Genomic DNA, 27,001 nt, shown 5'->3' with positions numbered 1-27,001 from the left:
GGAGGAGAAGAGAGAGAGAGGGAACGAGGAGGAGGAGGAGGAGAAGAGAGAAGGAACGAGGAGGAGGAGGAGGAGAGAGAGGGAACGAGGAGGAAGAGAGAGAGGGAACGAGGAGGAGGAGGAGGAGAGAGAGGGAACGAGGAGGAGAGAGAGGGAACGAGGAGGAAGAGAGCGAGGGAACGAGGAGGAAGAGAGGGATGGAAGAAGGAGGGAGGGAGAGAGAGGGAACGAGGAGGAAGAGAGGGATGGAAGAAGGGAGGGAGAGAGAGGGAACGAGGAGGATGAGAGAGAGAGAACGAGGAGGATGAGAGAGAGGGAACGAGGAGGAAGAGAGGGGGAACGAGGAGGAAGAGATAGGGAACGAGGAGGTAGAGAGAGGGGGAACGAGGAGGAAGAGAGAGGGAACAAGGAGGAAGAGAGAGGGAACAAGGAGGAAAGAGAGAGGGAACAAGGAGGAAAGAGAGAGGGAACGAGGAGGAAGAGAGAGAGGGAATGAGGAGGTAGAGAGAGAGGGAACGAGGAGGAAGAGAGAGAGGGAACAAGCAGGAAGAGGAGAGGGGAAAGGAGAGAGAGAGAGAGAAGGAACGAGGAGGAGGAGGAGGAGAGAGAGGGAACGAGGAGGAGGAGGAGGAGAGAGAGGGAACGAGGAGGAAGAGAGAGAGAGGGAAGGAGGAAGAGAGAGAGGGGAAAGGAGAGAGAGAGAGAGGGGGTAAAGGGGGAGGGGTGGATATGCAACTGGTTTAAACCGCTTATTTTACTGACCAATCAAATCACAAGCTCCAAATATAGTCCTTCTCAATTGGCCAGTCCGTAATCTACCACTGTCTCACATTGGCTGTCATCTCTTCATGCCCTTATCCCAATGTCCAATCACCTTGCAGATCCACTTCCTATATTCTTCCCAGTGTCCAATCACCTTGACGATCCAGTTCCTGTATCCCTCTCATTGTCCAATCACCTTGTGTATCCAGGGTGTGAAGGCGGAGACTTTAGTGTAGACGCCAGGTGAGTGTTGCATGCGACAGGAATGACCCCACGATGTAACACCGTACACTACCCACCCTCCTCCCGGACGCTCACACACCAACGGGCCGCCGCTGTCTCCACGGCAACTGTCCACGCGGCGCTCCGATTGGCCGTCTGTCCCGGCGCAGAGCATGCGGCTAGTGAAGGCTCCGTGGTAACGCTGTTGGCAGTGACGACGGGGGAGGAGGGAGAGAGGAGCCTGTTGGAGGGTCTTAGAGTAGGAGCGACCTGGAGGACAGAGAGAGACGATTACCATTACACTGGGCCTTTAGTCTGTTTAATCAGACGATTACCATTACACTGGGCCTTTAGTCTGTTTAATCAGACGATTACCATTACACTGGGCCTTTAGTCTGTTTAATCAGAGAGACGATTACCATTACACTGGGCCTTTAGTCTGTTTAATCAGACGATTTCCATTACACTGGGCCTTTAGTCTGTTTAATCAGACGATTACCATTACACTGGGCATTTAGTCTGTTTAATCAGAGAGACGATTACCATTACACTGGGCCTTTAGTCTGTTTAATCAGAGAGACAATTACCATTACACTGGGCCTTTAGTCTGTTTAATCAGAGAGACGATTACCATTACACTGGGCCTTTAGTCTGTTTAATCAGACGATTCACATTCAACTGGTCCTTTAATCACTAACACCCCCCTGGTCTTCCACACTAAATCACCCACTAACACCCCCCTCATCTTCCCCACTAAATCACCCACTAACACCCCCCTGGTCTTCCCCACTAAATCACCCACTAACACCCCCCTGGTCTTCCACACTAAATCACCCACTAACACCCCCCTGGTCTTCCACACTAAATCACCCACTAACACCCCCTTGGTTTTCCACACTAAATCACCCACTAACACCCCCCTCATCTTCCCCACTAAATCACCCACTAACACCCCCCTGGTCTTCCCCACTAAATCACCCACTAACACCCCCCTGGTCTTCCACACTAAATCACCCACTAACACCCCCTTGGTCTTCCACACTAAATCACCCACTAACACCCCCCTCATCTTCCCCACTAAATCACCCACTAACACCCCCCTGGTCTTCCCCACTAAATCACCCACTAACACCCCCCTGGTCTTCCACACTAAATCACCCACTAACACCCCCCTGGTCTTCCACACTAAATCACCCACTAACACCCCCCTCATCTTCCACACTAAATCACCCACTAACACCCCCCTGGTCTTCCACACTAAATCACCCACTAACACCTCCCTCGTCTTCCACACTAACACCCCCCTCGTCTTCCACACTAAATCACCCACTAACACCCCCCTCGTCTTCCACATTAAATCACCCACTAACACCCCCCTCATCTTCCACACTAAATCACCCATTAACACCCCCCTCATCTTCCACACTAAATCACCCACTAACACCCCCCTGGTCTTCCACACTAACACCCCCCTGGTCTTCCACACTAAATCACCCACTAACACCCCCCTCATCTTCCACACTAAATCCCCCACTAACACCCCCCTCATCTTCCACACTAAATCACCCACTAACACCCCCCTCATCTTCCACACTAAATCACCCACTAAGACCCCCCTCGTCTTCCGCACTAAATCACCCCCCTCGTCTTCCACACTAAATCACCCACGAACACCCCCTCGTCTTCCCCACTAACACCCCCCCTGGTCTTCCCCAATAACACCCCCTGGTCTTCCACACTAAATCCCCCACTGACACCCCCCTCATCTTCCACACTAAATCACCCCTCTAGTCTTCCACACTAAATCACCCATTAACACCCCCCTCGTCTTCCACACTAAATCACCCACTAACACCCCCCTCATCTTCCACACTAAATCACCCATTAACACCCCCCTGGTCTTCCACACTAAATCACCCACTAACACCTCCCTCGTCTTCCACACTAACACCCCCCTCGTCTTCCACACTAAATCACCCACTAACACCCCCCTCGTCTTCCACACTAAATCACCCACTAACACCCCCCTCATCTTCCACACTAAATCACCCATTAACACCCCCCTGATCTTCCACACTAAATCACCCACTAACACCCCCCTGGTCTTCCACACTAACACCCCCCTGGTCTTCCACACTAAATCACCCACTAACACCCCCCTGGTCTTCCACACTAAATCCCCCACTAACACCCCCCTCATCTTCCACACTAAATCACCCACTAACACCCCCCTCATCTTCCACACTAAATCACCCACTAACACCCCCCTCGTCTTCCACACTAAATCACCCCCCTCGTCTTCCACACTAAATCACCCACGAACAACCCCTCGTCTTCCCCACTAACACCCCCCCTGGTCTTCCCCAATAACACCCCCTGGTCTTCCACACTAAATCCCCCACTGACACCCCCCTCATCTTCCACACTAAATCACCCCTCTAGTCTTCCACACTAAATCACCCACTAACACCCCCCTCGTCTTCCACACTAAATCACCCACTAACACCCCCCTCGTCTTCCACACTAAATCACCCACTAACACCCCCCTCATCTTCCACACTAAATCACCCATTAACACCCCCCTGATCTTCCACACTAAATCACCCACTAACACCCCCCTGGTCTTCCACACTAACACCCCCCTGGTCTTCCACACTAAATCACCCACTAACACCCCCCTCATCTTCCACACTAAATCCCCCACTAACACCCCCCTCATCTTCCACACTAAATCACCCACTAACACCCCCCTCATCTTCCACACTAAATCACCCACTAAGACCCCCCTCGTCTTCCGCACTAAATCACCCCCCTCGTCTTCCACACTAAATCACCCACGAACACCCCCTCGTCTTCCCCACTAACACCCCCCCTGGTCTTCCCCAATAACACCCCCTGGTCTTCCACACTAAATCCCCCACTGACACCCCCCTCATCTTCCACACTAAATCACCCCTCTAGTCTTCCACACTAAATCACCCATTAACACCCCCCTCGTCTTCCACACTAAATCACCCACTAACACCCCCCTCATCTTCCACACTAAATCACCCATTAACACCCCCCTGGTCTTCCACACTAAATCACCCACTAACACCTCCCTCGTCTTCCACACTAACACCCCCCTCGTCTTCCACACTAAATCACCCACTAACACCCCCCTCGTCTTCCACACTAAATCACCCACTAACACCCCCCTCATCTTCCACACTAAATCACCCATTAACACCCCCCTGATCTTCCACACTAAATCACCCACTAACACCCCCCTGGTCTTCCACACTAACACCCCCCTGGTCTTCCACACTAAATCACCCACTAACACCCCCCTGGTCTTCCACACTAAATCCCCCACTAACACCCCCCTCATCTTCCACACTAAATCACCCACTAACACCCCCCTCATCTTCCACACTAAATCACCCACTAACACCCCCCTCGTCTTCCACACTAAATCACCCCCCTCGTCTTCCACACTAAATCACCCACGAACAACCCCTCGTCTTCCCCACTAACACCCCCCCTGGTCTTCCCCAATAACACCCCCTGGTCTTCCACACTAAATCCCCCACTGACACCCCCCTCATCTTCCACACTAAATCACCCCTCTAGTCTTCCACACTAAATCACCCACTAACACCCCCCTCGTCTTCCACACTAAATCACCCACTAACACCCCCCTCGTCTTCCACACTAAATCACCCACTAACACCCCCCTCATCTTCCACACTAAATCACCCATTAACACCCCCCTGATCTTCCACACTAAATCACCCACTAACACCCCCCTGGTCTTCCACACTAACACCCCCCTGGTCTTCCACACTAAATCACCCACTAACACCCCCCTGGTCTTCCACACTAAATCCCCCACTAACACCCCCCTCATCTTCCACACTAAATCACCCACTAACACCCCCCTCATCTTCCACACTAAATCACCCACTAACACCCCCCTCGTATTCCACACTAAATCACCCCCCTCGTCTTCCACACTAAATCACCCACGAACACCCTCTCGTCTTCCCCACTAACACCCCCCCTGGTCTTCCCCAATAACACCCCCTGGTCTTCCACACTAAATCCCCCACTGACACCCCCCTCATCTTCCACACTAAATCACCCCTCTAGTCTTCCACACTAAATCACCCACTAACACCCCCCTCATCTTCCACACTAAATCACCCATTAACACCCCCCTGGTCTTCCACACTAAATCACCCACTAACACCCCCCTCATCTTCCCCACTAAATCACCCACTAACACCCCCCTCATCTTCCCCACTAAATCACCCACTGACACCCAATGGTCTTCCCCACTAAATCACCCACTAACACCCCCCTGGTCTTCCACACTAAATCACCCACTAACACCCCCCGGTCTTCCACACTAAATCACCCACTAACACCCCCCTCATCCTCCCCACTAAATCACCCACTAACACCCCCCTGGTCTTCCCCACTAAATCACACACTAACAACCCCCTGGTCTTCCACACTAAATCACCCACTAACACCCCACTGGTCTTCCACACTAAATCACCCACTAACACCCCCCTGGTCTTCCACACTAAATCACGCACTAACACCCCCCTCATCTTCCCCACTAAATCACCCACTAACACCCCCCTGGTCTTCCCCACTAAATCGCCCACTAACACCCCCCTGGTCTTCCACACTAAATCACCCACTAACACCCCCTGGTCTTCCACACTAAATCACCCACTAACACCCCCCAAGTCTTCCACACTAAATCATCCACTGACACCCCCCTGGTCTTCCCCACTAAATAACCCACTAACACCCCCCTCGTCTTCCACACTAAATAACCCACTAACACCACCCTCATCTTCCACACTAAATCACCCATTAACACCCCCCTGGTCTTCCACACTAAATCACCCACTAACACCTCCCTCGTCTTCCACACTAACACCCCCCTCGTCTTCCACACTAAATCACCCACTAACACCCCCCTCGTCTTCCACACTAAATCACCCACTAACACCCCCCTCATCTTCCACACTAAATCACCCATTAACACCCCCCTGGTCTTCCACACTAAATCACCCACTAACACCCCCCTGGTCTTCCACACTAACACCCCCCTGGTCTTCCACACTAAATCACCCACTAACACCCCCCTCATCTTCCACACTAAATCCCCCACTAACACCCCCCTCATTTTCCACACTAAATCACCCACTAACACCCCCCTCATTTTCCACACTAAATCACCCACTAACACCCCCCTCGTCTTCCACACTAAATCACCCCCCTCGTCTTCCACACTAAATCACCCACGAACACCCCCCTGGTCTTCCACACTAAATCACCCACTAACACCGCCCTCATCTTCCACACTAAATCACCCATTAACACCCCCAGGTCTTCCACACTAAATCACCCATTAACACCCCCAGGTCTTCCCCACTAAATCACCCACTAACACCCCCCTCGTCTTCCACACTAAATAACCCACTAACACCACCCTCATCTTCCACACTAAATCACCCACTAACAACCCCCTCATTTTCCACACTAAATCACCCATTAACACCCCAGGTCTTCCACACTAAATCACCCACTAACACCCCCCTGGTCTTCCACACTAAATCACCCACTAACACCCCCCTGGTCTTCCACACTAAATCACCCACTAACACCCCCCTCATCTTCCACACTAAATCACCCACTAACACCCCCCTCATCTTCCACACTAAATCACCCACTAACACCCCCCTCGTCTTCCACACTAAATCACCCACTAACACCCCCCTCACCTTCTACACTAAATCACCCACTAACAGCCCCCTCGTCTTCCACACTAAATCACCCACTAACACCCCCCTCATCTTCCACACTAAATCACCCATTAACACCCCCCTGGTCTTCCACACTAAATCACCCACTAACACCTCCCTCGTCTTCCACACTAACACCCCCCTCGTCTTCCACACTAAATCACCCACTAACACCCCCCTCGTCTTCCACACTAAATCACCCACTAACACCCCCCTCATCTTCCACACTAAATCACCCATTAACACCCCCCTGGTCTTCCACACTAAATCACCCACTAACACCCCCCCTGGTCTTCCACACTAACACCCCCCTCGTCTTCCACACTAAATCGCCCCCCTCGTCTTCCACACTAAATCACCCACGAACACCCCCCTCGTCTTCCACACTAAATCACCCACTAACACCACCCTCATCTTCCACACTAAATCACCCATTAACACCCCCCTGGTCTTCCACACTAAATCACCCACTAACACCCCCCTGGTCTTCCACACTAAATCACCCACGAACACCCCCCTCATCTTCCACACTAAATCACCCACTAACACCGCCCTCAACTTCCACACTAAATCACTCATTAACACCCCCCTGGTCTTCCACACTAAATCACCCACTAACACCCCCCTCGTCTTCCACACTAAAATCACCCACTAACACCCCCCTCACCTTCCACACTAAATCACCCATTAACACCCCCCTGGTCTTCCACACTAAATCACCCACTAACACCCCCCTGGTCTTCCACACTAACACCCCCCTGGTCTTCCACACTAAATCACCCACTAACACCCCCCTCATCTTCCACACTAAATCCCCCACTAACACCCCCCTCATTTTCCACACTAAATCACCCACTAACACCCCCCTTATTTTCCACACTAAATCACCCACTAACACCCACCTCGTCTTCCACACGAAATCACCCCCCTCGTCTTCCACACTAAATCACCCACGAACACCGCCCTCATCTTCCACACTAAATCACCCATTAACACCCCCAGGTCTTCCACACTAAATCACCCACTAACACCCCCCTGGTCTTCCACACTAAATCACCCACTAACACCCCCCTGGTCTTCCACACTAAATCACCCACTAACACCCCCCTCATCTTCCCCACTAAATCACCCACTAACACCCCCCTGGTCTTCCCCACTAAATCACCCACTAACACCCCCCTGGTCTTCCACACTAAATCACCCACTAACACCCCCCTGGTCTTCCACACTAAATCACCCACTAACACCCCCCTGGTCTTCCACACTAAATCACCCACTAACATCCCCCTCATCTTCCCCACTAAATCACCCACTAACACCCCCCTGGTCTTCCCCACTAAATCACCCACTAACACCCCCCTGGTCTTCCACACTAAATCACCCACTAACACCCCCCTGGTCTTCCACACTAAATCACCCACTAACACCCCCCTCATCTTCCACACTAAATCACCCACTAACACCCCCCTGGTCTTCCACACTAAATCACCCACTGACACCCCCCTGGTCTTCCCCACTAAATCACCCACTAACACCCCCCTCGTCTTCCACACTAAATAACCCACTAACACCACCCTCATCTTCCACACTAAATCACCCACTAACAACCCCCTCATTTTCCACACTAAATCACCCATTAACACCCCAGGTCTTCCACACTAAATCACCCACTAACACCCCCCTGGTCTTCCACACTAAATCACCCACTAACACCCCCCTGGTCTTCCACACTAAATCACCCACTAACACCCACCTGGTCGTCCACACTAAATCACCCACTGACACTTCCCTGGTCTTCCCCACTAAATCACCCACTAACACCCCCCACGTCTTCCACACTAAATCACCCACTAACACCCCCCTCACCTTCCACACTAAATCACCCACTAACACCCCCCTCGTCTTCCACACTAAATCACCCACTAACACCCCCCTCATCTTCCACACTAAATCACCCATTAACACCCCCCTGGTCTTCCACACTAAATCACCCACTAACACCTCCCTCGTCTTCCACACTAACACCCCCCTCGTCTTCCACACTAAATCACCCACTAACACCCCCCTCGTCTTCCACACTAAATCACCCACTAACACCCCCCTCATCTTCCACACTAAATCACCCATTAACACCCCCTGGTCTTCCACACTAAATCACCCACTAACACCCCCCTGGTCTTCCACACTAACACCCCCCTGGTCTTCCACACTAAATCACCCACTAACACCCCCCTCATCTTCCACACTAAATCCCCCACTAACACCCCCCTCATTTTCCACACTAAATCACCCACTAACACCCCCCTCATTTTCCACACTAAATCACCCACTAACACCCCCCTGGTCTTCCACACTAAATCACCCCCCCCCCGTCTTCCACACTAAATCACCCACGAACACCCCCCTCGTCTTCCACACTAAATCACCCACTAACACCGCCCTCATCTTCCACACTAAATCACCCATTAACACCCCCCTGGTCTTCCACACTAAATCACCCACTAACACCCCCCTGGTCTTCCACACTAAATCACACACTAACACCCCCCTCATCTTCCACACTAAATCCCCCACTAACACCCCCCTCATCTTCCACAATAATCACCCACTAACACCCCCCTCATCTTCCACACTAAATCACCCACTAACACCCCCCTCGTCTTCCACACTAAATCACCCCCCTCGTCTTCCACACTAAATCACCCACGAACACCCCCTCGTCTTCCCCACTAACACCCCCTGGTCTTCCACACTAAATCCCCCACTGACACCCCCCTCATCTTCCACACTAAATCACCCACTAACACCCCCCTCATCTTCCACACTAAATCACCCACTAACACCCCCTTCGTCTTCCACACTAAATCACCCCTCTCGTCTTCCACACTAAATCACCCATTCACACCCCCCTCGTCTTCCACACTAAATCACCCACTAACACCCCCCTCATCTTCCACACTAAATCACCCATTAACACCCCCCTGGTCTTCCACACTAAATCACCCACTAACACCCCCCTGGTCTTCCACACTAACACCCTCCTGGTCTTCCACACTAAATCACCCACTAACACCCCCCTCATCTTCCACACTAAATCCCCCACTAACACCCCCCTCATCTTCCACACTAAATCACCCACTAACACCCCCCTCATCTTCCACACTAAATCACCCACTAACACCCCCCTCGTATTCCACACTAAATCACTCCCCTCGTCTTCCACACTAAATCACCCACAAACACTCCCCTCGTCTTCCCCACTAACACCCCCCTGGTCTTCCACACTAAATCACCCACTAACACCCCCCTCGTCTTCCACACTAAATCACCCCCCTCGTCTTCCACACTAAATCACCCACGAACACCCCCCTCGTCTTCCACACTAACACCACCCTGGTCTTCCACACTAAATCACCCCCCTCGTCTTCCACACTAAATCACCCATTAACACCCCCCTGGTCTTCCACACTAAATCACCCACTAACACCCCCCTCATCTTCCACACTAAATCACCCACTAACACCCCCCTCATCTTCCACACTAAATCACCCACTGACACCCCCCTCGTCTTCCACACTAAATCACCCACGAACATCCCCCTCGTCTTCCCCACTAACACCCCCCTGGTCTTCCACACTAACACCCCCCTGGTCTTCCACATTAAATCACCCACTAACATCCCCCTGGTCTTCCACACTAACACCCCCCTCATCTTCCACACTAAATCACCCACTAACACCCCCCTCATCTTCCACACTAAACACCCCCCTCGTTTTCCACACTAAATCACCCCCCTGGTCTTCCACACTAAATCACCCACTAACACCCCCCTCATCTTCCACACTAAATCACCCACTAACATCCCCCTGGTCTTCCACACTAAATCACCCACTAACACCCCCTCATCTTCCACACTAAATCACCCACTAACACCCCCCTCATCTTCCCCACTAAATCACCCATTAACACCCCCCTCATCTTCCACACTAAATCACCCCCCTCGTCTTCCACACTAAATCACCCCCCTGGTCTTCCACACTATATCACCCACTAACCCCCCCCTCATCTTCCCCACTAAATCACCCATTAACACCCCCCTCATCTTCCACACTAAATCACCCACTAACATCCCCCTGTTCTTCCACCCCCATCTCACCTGTGCCACCCCTCCCCCAATCTCACCTGTGCCTCCCTCCCATCTCACCTGTGTGTCCCCCCCCCCCCCCATCTCACCTGTGTCCCCCCAGCCTGTGATGTGACAGTTGGAAGCCTGTTTCAGGACTCTCTCCTTGCGTAGCGGCAGACAGGCGGGCAGGACGTGCCGACTGAACGCCACACATTGACCGCGGCCCTTCCCCGCCACTCCCGGCGACAGACGCACCAAGGCCAGGTCGTAGTCGTTGCTGTGGAAACGGTAGCTAGGGTGCAGGACGATCTGATCGACGGCGTACTCCTCCTCAAACTCCTCGGGAACCAGAGAATGGTAATCCCCAACCCTCACCTTGTACTGTTTAGTACTGTTACCATCCCTGGGGGAGAGAGAGGAGAGTTAACCAGAGAATGGTAATCCCCTACCCTCACCTAGTACTGTTACCATCCCTGGAGGAGAGAGAGGAGAGTTAACCAGAGAATGGTAATCCCCAACCCTCACCTTGTACTGTTACCATCCCTGGAGGAGAGAGAGGAGAGTTAACCAGAGAATGGTAATCCCCAACCCTCACCTAGTACTGTTACCATCCCTGGAGGAGAGAGAGGAGAGTTAACCAGAGAATGGTAATCTCCTACCCTCACCTTGTACTGTTTAGTACTGTTACCATCCCTGTTTCCTGTTTCCTGTCTCTCTATCAGAGTGTCTGAATGTACCTGGAGACAGTAACTCCCACTATTCTCTGTTTCCTGTTTCCTGTCTCTCTATCAGAGTGTCTGAATGTACCTGGAGACAGTAACTCCCTCTATTCTCTGTTCTCTGTTTCCAGGAGAGCACACGCTACATGCTATCCATCACACGCTACACACTACCCACCACACACTACCCACCACACGCTATCCACCACACGCTATCCACCACACGCTATCCACCACACGCTATCCACCACACGCTATCCACCACACGCTATCCACCACACGCTACCCACCACACGCTACCCACCACACGCTATCCACCACACGCTATCCACCACACGCTATCCACCACACACTACCCACCACACGCTATCCACCACACGCTATCCACCACATGCTATCCACCACACGCTATCCACCACACGCTACCCACCACACACTACCCACCACACGCCATCCACCACACGCTGCCCACCACACGCTAGAAGGACATAGCTCCATGTCTCTGACATTACAGGATCTACAGTCCATCTGTCAACTCATACACAATCATACTATCTGCTCCTCCTCCTCCTCCTCCTCTTCCCTCTCCTCTCCTTTCCTTTCCTTTCCTCTCCTCTCCTCTCCTCTCCTCTCCTCTCCTCTTCTCTCCTCCTCTCCTCCTGTCCTCTTCTCTCCTCCTCTCCTCCTGTCCTCTTCTCTCCTCCTCTCCTCCTGTCCTCTTCTCTCCTCTCATCTCCTCTCCTCCCGTCCTCTTCTCTCCTCCTCCTCTCATATCTCCTCCTCTCATCTCCTCTCCTCCTGTCCTCTTCTCTCCTCCTCCTCTCATCTCCCCTCCTCCTGTCCTCTTCTCTCCTCATCTCATCTCATCTCCTCTCCTCCAGATCCGAGATCTGGTGAGTATGCTAATGATAAAGATTGAGAATATGGAGAGGTGCAGTAGAGTGAAGGGGAGAGGAGAGAAGAGAGAAGAGAAGGGAGAGGAGATAGAAGAGAGGAGAGGAGGAGAAGAGAAGGGAGAGGAGAGATAAGGGAGGAGAGGAGAGAGAAGAGAAGGGAGAGGAGAGAGAAGAGAAGGGAGAGGAGATAGAAGAGAAGGGAGAGGAGAGAAGGGAGAGGAGAGAGAAGAGAAGGGAGAGGAGAGAGAAGGGAGAGGAGATAGAAGAGAAGGGAGAGGAGAGAGAAGAGAAGGGAGAGGAGAGAGGAGAGAGAAGAGAAGGGAGAGGAGAGAGAAGAGAAGGGAGAGGAGATAAAAGAGAGGAGAGGAGAGAGGAGAGAGGAGAGGAGGAGAAGAGAGGAGAGGAGAGAGAAGAGAGGAGAGGAGAGAGAAGAGATGGGAGATAAGACAAGGCAGAGGAGAGAGAAGAAAGGAGAGAGAAGAGAGGAGATGAGGAGAAGAGAGGAGAGGAGGAGAAGAGAGGAGCAGAGGAGAAGAGAAGAGAGGAGAGAGAAGAGAGGAGAGGAGAAGAGAGGAGAGGAGAGAGAAGAGAGGAGAGGAGAAGAGAGGAGAGGAGAAGGAGAGGAGAGGAGAGAGAAGAGAGGAGAGGAGAAGAGAGGAGAGAGAAGAGAGGAGAGGAGAAGAGAGGAGAGGAGGAGAAGAGAGGAGAGGAAGAGCCTTCCTGCCAAACCCCATCTCCTGTTACAAAAACACAGATCGTTCCGGAAACAGAACTTGACACGGGAATCCGACGCACTTCCCTGGCATAACTTTCTACCACACAGATAGAGCTCACACAGACACAGGGATCACCACATAGAAAGAGCTCACACAGACACAGGGATCCTTCCACAGCAGAACACATTAAACAGGACACAGTCCCCCCTACTCTGACTGTTTGCTTTCCGATCTGAGAGAATAACTCGTTGTTCTCTAGACCTGTTGTATCTTTAGGAGTGACGGTATCATCTCCATATTCCTGCGTCTACATCTGTGTGTGTGTGTGTGTGTGTGTGTATGTGTGTGTGTGTGTGTGTGTGTGTGTGTGTGTGTGTGTGTGTGTGTGTGTGTGTGTGTGTGTGTGTGTGTGTGTATGTGTGTGTGTGTATGTGTGTGTGTGTGTGTGTGTGTGTGTGTGTGTGTGTGTATGCCATCTCTATTACAGCAGTATTGAAAGGTGACACTTCAAATCCGGAAGTCCCCCATTTAGACTGAGTGTCGACCTGCAGAGATATAACGGCCTGCTAAAACTGCACTGGGTTTAAACGGACAATCTAGGATTCAAAAAACAATCCTGTCACTTTTAAAATGTCCAAAAATGGATGTCCCAGTCCCAGATTGTTCCTTTAATATTTATCTGAACCTGATCAGTCAACTGTAGAATCAGGGAATATCAGAACCTGATCAGTCAACTGTAGAACCAGGGAATATTTGAACCTGATCAGTCAACTGTAGAACCAGGGAATATCAGAACCCGATCAGTCAACTGTAGAACCAGGGAATATCAGAACCCGATCAGTCAACTGTAGAACCAGGGAATATCAGAACCTGATCAGTCAACTGTAGAACCAGGGAATATCAGAACCTGATCAGTCAACTGTAGAACCAGGGAATATCAGAACCCGATCAGTCAACTGTAGAACCAGGGAATATCAGAACCCGATCAGTCAACTGTAGAACCAGGGAATATCAGAACCTGATCAGTCAACTGTAGAATCAGGGAATATCAGAACTCGATCAGTCAACTGTAGAACCAGGGGATATCAGAACCTGATCAGTCAACTGTAGAACCAGGGGATATCAGAACCTGATCAGTCAACTGTAGAATCAGGGAATATCAGAACCCGATCAGTCAACTGTAGAACCAGGGGATATCAGAACCTGATCAGTCAACTGTAGAATCAGGGAATATCAGAACCCGATCAGTCAACTGTAGAACCAGGGAATATCAGAACCTGATCAGTCAACTGTAGAACCAGGGAATATCAGAACCTTATCAGTCAACTGTAGAACCAGGGAATATCTGAACCTGATCAGTCAACTGTAGAACCAGGGAATATTTGAACCTGATCAGTGAACTGTAGAACCAGGGAATATCAGAACCTGATCAGTGAACTGTAGAACCAGGGAATATCAGAACCCGATCAGTCAACTGTAGAACCAGGGAATATTTGAACCTGATCAGTGAACTGTAGAACCAGGGAATATCAGAACCTGATCAGTCAACTGTAGAATCAGGGAATATCAGAACTCGATCAGTCAACTGTAGAACCAGGGAATATCAGAACCTGATCAGTCAACTGTAGAACCAGGGGATATCAGAACCTGATCAGTCAACTGTAGAATCAGGGAATATCAGAACCCGATCAGTCAACTGTAGAACCAGGGAATTTCAGAACCTGATCAGTCAACTGTAGAACCAGGGAATATCAGAACCTTATCAGTCAACTGTAGAACCAGGGAATATCTGAACCTGATCAGTCAACTGTAGAACCAGGGAATATTTGAACCTGATCAGTGAACTGTAGAACCAGGGAATATCAGAACCTGATCAGTGAACTGTAGAACCAGGGAATATCAGAACCCGATCAGTCAACTGTAGAACCAGGGAATATCAGAACCTGATCAGTCAACTGTAGAACTAGGGAATATCAGAACCCGATCAGTCAACTGTAGAACCAGGGAATATCAGAACCTGATCAGTCAACTGTAGAACCAGGGAATATCAGAACCCGATCAGTCAACTGTAGAACCAGGGAATATCAGAACCTGATCAGTCAACTGTAGAACCAGGGAGTATCAGAACCCGATCAGTCAACTGTAGAACCAGGGAATATCAGAACCTGATCAGTCAACTGTAGAACCAGGGAATATCAGAACCTTATCAGTCAACTGTAGAACCAGGGAATATCTGAACCTGATCAGTCAACTGTAGAACCAGGGAATATTTGAACCTGATCAGTGAACTGTAGAACCAGGGAATATAAGAACCTGATCAGTGAACTGTAGAACCAGGGAATATCAGAACCCGATCAGTCAACTGTAGAACCAGGGAATATCAGAACCTGATCAGTCAACTGTAGAACCAGGGAATATCAGAACCCGATCAGTCAACTGTAGAACCAGGGAATATCAGAACCTGATCAGTCAACTGTAGAACCAGGGAATATCAGAACCCGATCAGTCAACTGTAGAACCAGGGAATATCAGAACCTGATCAGTCAACTGTAGAACCAGGGAGTATCAGAACCCGATCAGTCAACTGTAGAACCAGGGAATATCAGAACCTGATCAGTCAACTGTAGAACCAGGGAGTATCAGAACCCGATCAGTCAACTGTAGAACCAGGGAATATCAGAACCTGATCAGTCAACTGTAGAACCAGGGAGTATCAGAACCCGATCAGTTAACTGTAGAACCAGGGAATATCAGAACCCGATCAGTCAGCTGTAGAACCAGGGAATATCAGAACCCGATCAGTCAGCTGTAGAACCAGGGAATATCAGAACCCGATCAGTCAGCTGTAGAACCAGGGAATATCAGAACCTGATCAGTCAACTGTAGAACCAGGGAATATCAGAACCCGATCAGTCAACTGTAGAACCAGGGAATATCAGAACCCGATCTGTCAACTGTAGAACCAGGGAATATCAGAACCCGATCAGTCAACTGCAGAACCAGGGAATATCAGAACCCGATCAGTCAACTGTAGAACCAGGGAACATCAGAACCTGATCAGTCAACTGTAGAACCAGGGAATATCAGAACCCGATCAGTCAACTGCAGAACCAGGGAATATCAGAACCCGATCTGTCAACTGTAGAACCAGGGAATATCAGAACCCGATCAGTCAACTGTAGAACCAGGGAATATCAGAACCTGATCAGTCAACTGTAGAACCAGGGAATATCAGAACCTTATCAGTCAACTGTAGAACCAGGGAATATCTGAACCTGATCAGTCAACTGTAGAACCAGGGAATATTTGAACCTGATCAGTGAACTGTAGAACCAGGGAATATCAGAACCTGATCAGTGAACTGTAGAACCAGGGAATATCAGAACCCGATCAGTCAACTGTAGAACCAGGGAATATTTGAACCTGATCAGTGAACTGTAGAACCAGGGAATATCAGAACCTGATCAGTCAACTGTAGAATCAGGGAATATCAGAACTCGATCAGTCAACTGTAGAACCAGGGAATATCAGAACCTGATCAGTCAACTGTAGAACCAGGGGATATCAGAACCTGATCAGTCAACTGTAGAATCAGGGAATATCAGAACCCGATCAGTCAACTGTAGAACCAGGGAATTTCAGAACCTGATCAGTCAACTGTAGAACCAGGGAATATCAGAACCTTATCAGTCAACTGTAGAACCAGGGAATATCTGAACCTGATCAGTCAACTGTAGAACCAGGGAATATTTGAACCTGATCAGTGAACTGTAGAACCAGGGAATATCAGAACCTGATCAGTGAACTGTAGAACCAGGGAATATCAGAACCCGATCAGTCAACTGTAGAACCAGGGAATATCAGAACCTGATCAGTCAACTGTAGAACTAGGGAATATCAGAACCCGATCAGTCAACTGTAGAACCAGGGAATATCAGAACCTGATCAGTCAACTGTAGAACCAGGGAATATCAGAACCCGATCAGTCAACTGTAGAACCAGGGAATATCAGAACCTGATCAGTCAACTGTAGAACCAGGGAGTATCAGAACCCGATCAGTCAACTGTAGAACCAGGGAATATCAGAACCTGATCAGTCAACTGTAGAACCAGGGAATATCAGAACCTTATCAGTCAACTGTAGAACCAGGGAATATCTGAACCTGATCAGTCAACTGTAGAACCAGGGAATATTTGAACCTGATCAGTGAACTGTAGAACCAGGGAATATAAGAACCTGATCAGTGAACTGTAGAACCAGGGAATATCAGAACCCGATCAGTCAACTGTAGAACCAGGGAATATCAGAACCTGATCAGTCAACTGTAGAACCAGGGAATATCAGAACCCGATCAGTCAACTGTAGAACCAGGGAATATCAGAACCTGATCAGTCAACTGTAGAACCAGGGAATATCAGAACCCGATCAGTCAACTGTAGAACCAGGGAATATCAGAACCTGATCAGTCAACTGTAGAACCAGGGAGTATCAGAACCCGATCAGTCAACTGTAGAACCAGGGAATATCAGAACCTGATCAGTCAACTGTAGAACCAGGGAGTATCAGAACCCGATCAGTCAACTGTAGAACCAGGGAATATCAGAACCTGATCAGTCAACTGTAGAACCAGGGAGTATCAGAACCCGATCAGTTAACTGTAGAACCAGGGAATATCAGAACCCGATCAGTCAGCTGTAGAACCAGGGAATATCAGAACCCGATCAGTCAGCTGTAGAACCAGGGAATATCAGAACCCGATCAGTCAGCTGTAGAACCAGGGAATATCAGAACCTGATCAGTCAACTGTAGAACCAGGGAATATCAGAACCCGATCAGTCAACTGTAGAACCAGGGAATATCAGAACCCGATCTGTCAACTGTAGAACCAGGGAATATCAGAACCCGATCAGTCAACTGCAGAACCAGGGAATATCAGAACCCGATCAGTCAACTGTAGAACCAGGGAACATCAGAACCTGATCAGTCAACTGTAGAACCAGGGAATATCAGAACCCGATCAGTCAACTGCAGAACCAGGGAATATCAGAACCCGATCTGTCAACTGTAGAACCAGGGAATATCAGAACCCGATCAGTCAACTGTAGAACCAGGGAATATCAGAACCTGATCAGTCAACTGTAGAACCAGGGAATATCAGAACCCGATCAGTCAACTGCAGAACCAGGGAATATCAGAACCCGATCAGTCAACTGTAGAACCAGGGAATATCAGAACCCGATCAGTCAACTGTAGAACCCGGGAATATCAGAACCTGATCAGTCAACTGTAGAACCAGGGAATATCAGAACCCGATCAGTCAACTGCAGAACCACGTCTATAATCTCTAGTCTAAATGATAAAGTACTTCAAAGGTCTGGTTTCCCGGATACATACAGATGAACCCTAATTCTGGACCATCATTTCAATAGATGATTGTGAAAATTGTGTTTAATTAGATCCAGGACAAGGCTTAACAACAAATCCTGTTGAACCCACCCACACAGCAATTCACTAATCTAGACATTTAATGCATCATATTGAATGACTTTATGTATCTTTATCTGAATCAGATATTAACACTGAACTAACATACCAAACGTAACATTTAAAGTGTTGGATCCATGTTTCACGACCACAGATCTTTTCCATTCACACAAAACGCTTCTCTCTCTCAAATGTTACAATGTATATTCTTTGTTCAGTTGCATGTGTAGCTTTCCAGAGTGGGAACTGGTTTTAGGAACTGGTTTTAGGGAACTGGTTTTTGGAACTGGTTTTAGGAACTGGTTTTAGGAACTGGTCTTAGGAACTGGTTTTAGGAACTGGTTTTGGAAACTGGTTTTAGGAACTGGTTTTAGGAAATGGTTTTAGGAACTGGTTTTAGGAACTGGTTTTAGGGAACTGGTTTTAGGGAACTGGTTTTAGGAACTGGTTTTGGAAACTGGTTTTAGGAACTGGTCGTAGGAACTGGTTTTAGGAACTGGTTTTAGGAACTGGTTTTGGAAACTGGTTTTAGGAACTGGTTTTAGGAACTGGTTTTAGGAACTGGTTTTGGAAACTGGTTTTAGGAACTGGTTTTGGAAACTGGTTTTAGGAACTGGTCTTAGGAACTGGTTTTAGGAACTGGTCGTAGGAACTGGTTTTAGGAACTGGTTTTAGGAACTGGTTTTGGAAACTGGTTTTAGGAACTGGTCTTAGGAACTGGTCTTAGGAACTGGTTTTAGGAACTGGTTTTAGGAACTGGTTTTGAATGCTTCTGCTGGTCTTTCTCTCTAATCGAGAAACACTGAGACAGAAATGCACTCTGGCACACTGTGTGAGTGTGCGTGTGAGTGGAGTGTAAGAATGTGTGTGTGTGAGTGAGTGTGTGTGTGGGTGAGTGTGAGAATGTGTGTGTGAGTGTGACCTGATCTGTCTCTGGTTTTTTCATAACAAACTCAAACATTTGAAAATATCCCAGATAAAATCTGTAGAGGGGCTGAGAGACACAGTATTTACATCGAACTCAGATCATCATATGCAACATGGAGATATGCATCACACTCAAAATTGGCTACCCCCAACTTAACCTCACACACACACACACACACACACACACACACACACACACACACACGTTGAATGTTGTGGTGTCTGTCTCTCTAAACTAGATGTTGATGAAGTGACTAGATGAATGTTGTGGTCTAGTGACTAGATGAATGTTTGTTGAGGTGTCGGTCTCTCTAAACTAGATGTTGATGAAGTGACTAGATGAATGTTGTGGTGTCTATCTCATCTAAACTAGATGTTGATGAAGTGACTAGATGAATGTTGTGGTTGAGGTGTCTGTCTCATCTAAACTAGATGTTGATGAAGTGACTAGATGAATGTTGTGGTGTCTGTCTCTCTAAACTAGATGTTGATGAAGTGACTAGATGAATGTTGTGGTGTCTATCTCATCTAAACTAGATGTTGATGAAGTGACTAGATGAATGTTGTGGTTGAGGTGTCTGTCTCATCTAAACTAGATGTTGATGAAGTGACTAGATGAATGTTGTGGTGTCGGTCTCATCTAAACTAGATGTTGATGAAGTGACTAGATGAACGTTGTGGTGTCTGTCTCTCTAAACTAGATGTTGATGAAGTGACTAGATGAATGTTGAGGTGTCTGTCTCTCTAAACTAGATGTTGATGAAGTGACTAGATGAATGTTGAGGTGTCTGTCTCTCTAAACTAGATGTTGATGAAGTGACTAGATGAATGTTGTGGTGTCTATCTCATCTAAACTAGATGTTGATGAAGTGACTAGATGAATGTTGAGGTGTCTGTCTCTCTAAACTAGATGTTGATGAAGTGACTAGATGAATGTTGAGGTGTCTGTCTCTCTAAATGAGATGTTGATGAAGTGACTAGATGAATGTTGAGGTGTCTGTCTCTCTGAACTAGATGTTGATGAAGTGACTAGATGAATGCTGTGTTGTCTGTCTCTCTAAACTAGATGTTGATGAAGTGACTAGATGAATGTTGTGGTTGTGTTGTCTGTCTCTCTAAACTAGATGTTGATGAAGTGACTAGATGAATGTTGTGGTGTCTGTCTCATCTAAACTAGATGTTGATGAAGTGACTAGATGAATGTTGAGGTGTCTGTCTCTCTAAACTAGATGTTGATGAAGTGACTAGATGAATGTTGAGGTGTCTGTCTCTCTAAACTAGATGTTGATGAAGTGACTAGATGAATGTTGTGTTGTCTGTCTCTCTAAACTAGATGTTGATGAAGTGACTAGATGAATGTTGTGGTGTCTGTCTCATCTAAACTAGATGTTGATGAAGTGACTAGATGAATGTTGTGGTGTCTGTCTGAACCACGGTCTGGTTTGAGTTACCTCTTAAAGCAGTGAGCTGAGGTGAGTATCCAACAGGAGCTGATGAGAGTCGCTCCACACACCAACCTTCCGTCCCCCCGAGAGCCTCTGAGACGCACCGCAGCCTGCCATGGCCAGCCTCCCCTACACACACACACACACACACACACACACACACACACACACACACACACACACACACACACACACACACACACACACACACACACACACACACACACACACACACAATAAAACTAATGAGGGTTAGACACGGACACCCAACTACAACACTCAACATACAACAAACACATACACTAGAACTACAACACCGAACATACACGGATACTAGAACTACAACACCCAACAAACACGGATACTAGAACTACAACACCCAACAAACACGGACACTAGAACTACAACACCGAACAAACACGGACACTAGAACTACAACACCGAACATACATGGACACTAGAACTACAACACCCAACATACACGGACACTAGAACTACAACACCCAACAAACATGGATACTAGAACTACAACACCCAACAAACACGGATACTAGAACTACAACACCCAACAAACACGGACACTAGAACTACAACACCGAACAAACACGGACACTAGAACTACAACACCGAACATACATGGACACTAGAACTACAACACCCAACATACACGGACACTAGAACTACAACACCCAACAAACATGGATACTAGAACTACAACACCCAACAAACACGGATACTAGAACTACAACACCCAACATACACGGATACTAGAACTACAACACCCGTCAGACCCTCATACTAGAACTACAACACCCATCAGACACTCATACTAGAACTACAACACCCATCAGACACTCATACTAGAACTACAACACCCATCAACACACCATGTATTATAATATAATATATCCAGATTATATTAAACTACAACACCCAACATACACTCATACTAGAACTACAACACCCATCAACACACCATGTATTATAATATAATATATCTGGATTATATTAAACTACAACACCCAACATACACTCATACTAGAACTACAACACCCATCAGACACGCATACTAGAACTACAACACCCATCAACACACCATGTATTATAATATAATATATCTGGATTATATTAAACTACAACACCCAACATACACTCATACTAGAACTACAACACCCATCAGACACTCATACTAGAACTACAACACCCATCAACACACCAGATCAACTAGCTACACACAGTATATATACAGTATATATATGTATTTAAATATATCTCTCTCTCCTTACCTCAGTGAGTTCTCTCCTCCTATGATTCTGTATTATATTAAACTACAACACCCATCAACACACCAGTATATATATGTAGTTCTCTCCTTACCTCAGTGAGTTCTCTCCTCCTATGATTCTGCGTTGGCGTGTATGTATCAGCCTCAACCCACAGACAGGATCTGACACAGACTCCATCGTACCTAACACAGACAGACAGTTAGTACCTAACACAGACAGACAGTTAGTACCTAACACAGACAGACAGTTAGTATCTAACACAGACAGACAGTTAGTATCTAACACAGACAGGACCGTTAGTACCTAACACAGACAGACAGTTAGTATCTAACACAGACAGACAGTTAGTACCTAACACAGACTCCACCGTACCTAACACAGACAGACAGTTAGTATCTAACACAGACAGGATCTGACACAGACTCCACCGTACCTAACACAGACAGACAGTTAGTACCTAACACAGACAGACAGTTAGTATCTAACACAGACAGACAGTTAGTACCTAACACAGACAGGATCTGACACAGACTCTACCGTACCTAACACAGACAGACAGTCTAGAGGACAGGACACAGTCAGTCTAGTGGACAGGACACAGTCAGTCTAGTGGACAGGACACAGTCAGTCTAGAGGACAGGACACAGTCAGTCTAGTGGACAGGACACAGTCAGTCTAGTGGACAGGACACAGTCAGTCTAGTGGACAGGACACAGTCAGTCTAGAGGACAGGACACAGTCAGTCTAGAGGACAGGACACAGTCAGTCTAGAGGACAGGACACAGTCATTCTAGTGGACAGGACACAGTCAGTCTAGAGGACAGGACACAGTCAGTCTAGTGGACAGGACCTAGTCAGTCTAGTGGACAGGACACAGTCAGTCTAGAGGACAGGACACAATCAGTCTAGAGGACAGAACACAGTCAGTCACTGACCTTTGCCCTCTGTGTCGCTGAACTGTGATTGGCCGTAGTCACAGATGACCCCGGCATCTTCGCTATGGCGACAGTTATGCGTCCCGGTTGGCTGTTTGAGGCAGTCGACCAATGAACGCTCTTCGCCGGAACACTTCACGTTGTCCACATGGATAGGCCCCTCCCCCTCGCCAAAATACGCCATCACACGGGCCTTCGCCACTCCACTGAAGACGACACACAAACATCGCAGACAGACAGAGTGGATGAGCGTAAACAACACAACAACAGAGTTACACTTAGACACTGAAGATACCAATGAATCAACTACGATACGGCTGAATCAACTACGATACGGCTGAATCAACTACGATACGGTTGAATCAACTACGATACGGCTGAATCAACTACGATACGGCTGAATCAACTACGATACGGTTGAATCAACTACGATACGGTTGAATCAACTATGATACGGTTGAATCAACTACGATACGGTTGAATCAACTACGATACGGTTGAATCAACTACGATACGGTTGAATCATCTATGGTACGGTTGAATCAACTACGATACGGTTGAATCAACTATGATACCGTTGAATCATCTATGGTACGGTTGAATCAACTACGATACGGTTGAATCAACTATGATACGGTTGAATCAACTATGATACCGTTGAATCATCTATGGTACGGTTGAATCAACTACGATACGGTTGAATCAACTACGATACGGTTGAATCAACTATGATACGGTTGAATCAACTATGATACCGTTGAATCATCTATGGTACGGTTGAATCAACTACGATACGGTTGAATCAACTATGATACCGTTGAATCATCTATGGTACGGTTGAATCAACTACGATACGGTTGAATCAACTACGATACGGTTGAATCAACTATGATACGGTTGAATCAACTATGATACCGTTGAATCATCTATGGTACGGTTGAATCAACTACGATACGGTTGAATCAACTATGGTACGGTCATCATTGTAACTAACTGAATCATCATTGTAACTAACTGAATCATCATAGGTCTACCAACTGAATCATCATTGTAACTAACTGAATCATCATTGTAACTGAATCATCATTGTAACTGAATCATCATTGTAACTAACTGAATCATCATTGTAACTAACTAAATCATCATTGTAACTGAATCATCATTGTAACTAACTGAATCATCATTGTAACTAACTGAATCATCATTGTAACTGAATCATCATTGTAACTGAATCATCATTGTAACTAACTAAATCATCATTGTAACTGAATCATCATTGTAACTAACTGAATCATCATTGTAACTAACTAAATCATCATTGTAACTGAATCATCATTGTAACTAACTGAATCATCATTGTAACTAACTAAATCATCATTGTAACTAACTAAATCATCATTGTAACTAACTAAATCATCATTGTAACTAACTAAATCATCAATGTAACTAACTGAATCATCATTGTAACTAACTAAATCATCATTGTAACTGAATCATCATTGTAACTAACTAAATCATCATTGTAACTAACTGAATCATCACTGTAACTAACTGAATCATCATTGTAACTAACTGAATCATCATTGTAACTAACTGAATAATCATTGTAACTAACTAAATCATCATTGTAACTAACTGAATCATCATTGTAACTAACTGAATCATCATTGTAACTAACTGAATCATCATTGTAACTAACTAAATCATCATTGTAACTAACTAAATCATCATTGCAACTAACTAAATCATCATTGTAACTAACTAAATCATCATTGTAACTAACTAAATCATCATTGTAACTAACTAAATCATCATTGTAACTGAATCATCATTGTAACTAACTGAATCATCATTGTAACTAACTAAATCATCATTGTAACTAACTGAATCATCATTGTAACTAACTAAATCATCATTGTAACTAAATCATCATTGTAACTAACTAAATCATCATTGTAACTGAATCATCATTGTAACTAACTAAATCATCATTGTAACTAAATCATCATTGTAACTAACTAAATCATCATTGTAACTGAATCATCATTGTAACTAACTGAATCATCATTGTAACTAACCGAATCATCAATGTAACTAACTGAATCATCATTGTAACCAACCGAATCATCATTGTAACTAACTAAATCATCATTGTAACTAACTAAATCATCATTGTAACTAACTAAATCATCATTGTAACTGAATCATCATTGTAACTAACTAAATCATCATTGTAACTAACTGAATCATCATTGTAACTAACTGAATCATCATTGTAACTAACTGAATCATCACTGTAACTAACTAAATCATCATTGTAACTAACTGAATCATCATTATAACTAACTGAATCATCATTGTAACTAACTGAATCATCATTGTAACTAACTGAATCATCATTGTAACCAACCGAATCATCATTGTAACTAACTGAATCATCATTGTAAGTAACTGTTATCGTTTACTACTACCATAAAACTTCAATAGCCTGGGCGTTTATTTCCTTCAATCACTGAACACAACCGGAGACAGGATTCTATTTGAGACGGGCGTCTATTTCCTTATCGGCTAGAATCCTTAGTTGCCACATCCTTTTTTTGGGACTTTTACATTTATGATATAGGCATCGATTCTTAAAAGAATATAACGTCACACCTCCAACGTATACTCTTGTTTTACTTCAAATGTTTGCAAACACTAAACAAGCCTCAAAACATGGTTTTCAAACCCCACGGCCGTCTCCTCCTCCGTGTCAAACCCCACGGCCTTCTGCTCCTCCGTGTCAAACCCCACGGCCGTCTCCTCCTCCGTGTCAAACCCCACGGCCGTCTCCTCCTCCGTGTCAAACCCCACGGCCTTCTGCTCCTCCGTGTCAAACCCCACGGCCGTCTCCTCCTCCGTGTCAAACCCTACGGCCTTCTGCTCCTCCGTGTCAAACCCCACGGCCTTCTGCTCCTCCGTGTTAAACCCCACGGCCTTCTCCTCCTCCGTGTCAAACCCCACGGCCTTCTCCTCCTCCTGTCAAACCCCACGGCCGTCTGCTCCTCCGTGTCAAACCCCACGGCCGTCTCCTCCTCCGTGTCAAACCCCACGGCCGTCTCCTCCTCCGTGTCAAACCCCACGGCCGTCTCCTCCTCCGTGTCAAACCCCACGGCCTTCTCCTCCTCCTGTCAAACCCCACGGCCGTCTCCTCCTCCGTGTCAAACCCCACGGCCGTCTCCTCCTCCGTGTCAAACCCCACGGCCGTCTACTCCTCCGTGTCAAACCCCACGGCCGTCTCCTCCTCCGTGTCAAACCCCACGGCCTTCTCCTCCTCCTGTCAAACCCCACGGCCGTCTTCTCCTCCGTGTCAAACCCCACGGCCGTCTACTCCTCCGTGTCAAACCCCACGGCCGTCTCCTCCTCCGTGTCAAACCCCACGGCCGTCTCCTCCTCCGTGTCAAACCCCACGGCCGTCTCCTCCTCCGTGTCAAACCCCACGGCCGTCTCCTCCTCCGTGTCAAACCCCACGGCCGTCTCCTCCGTGTCAAACCCCACGGCCGTCTCCTCCTGTCAAACCCCACGGCCGTCTCCTCTCTGTCAAATCCCACGGCCGTCTCCTCCGTGTCAAACCCCACGGCCGTCTCCTCCGTGTCAAACCCACGGCCGTCTCCTCCCTGTCAAACCCCACGGCCGTCT

General features: G+C 47.5%; 1 protein-coding gene across 1 annotated transcript in view; it reads right to left on the bottom strand.

The window, feature by feature from the left end:
* Positions 1 to 633: 633 nt before the first annotated feature.
* Positions 634 to 27,001, bottom strand: part of LOC118948729 (neurotrypsin-like) — a 65,742-nt gene continuing 39,374 nt past the window's right edge. Inside the window, exons 9-13 of the mRNA XM_036973470.1 lie at positions 23,324 to 23,529; positions 22,480 to 22,570; positions 21,109 to 21,231; positions 11,022 to 11,317; positions 634 to 1,254 (exon numbers count right to left, since the gene is read on the bottom strand). Coding sequence (XP_036829365.1) covers positions 944 to 1,254; positions 11,022 to 11,317; positions 21,109 to 21,231; positions 22,480 to 22,570; positions 23,324 to 23,529 — 1,027 coding nt within the window. The 3' untranslated portion in view covers positions 634 to 943. The remainder of the gene's footprint in view (positions 1,255 to 11,021; positions 11,318 to 21,108; positions 21,232 to 22,479; positions 22,571 to 23,323; positions 23,530 to 27,001) is intronic.

This window comes from Oncorhynchus mykiss, unplaced genomic scaffold (assembly GCF_013265735.2).
Source record: "Oncorhynchus mykiss isolate Arlee unplaced genomic scaffold, USDA_OmykA_1.1 un_scaffold_251, whole genome shotgun sequence".
Classification (NCBI taxonomy): Eukaryota; Metazoa; Chordata; class Actinopteri; order Salmoniformes; family Salmonidae; genus Oncorhynchus; species Oncorhynchus mykiss.
This window is presented reverse-complemented; position numbering and strand designations above follow the sequence as displayed.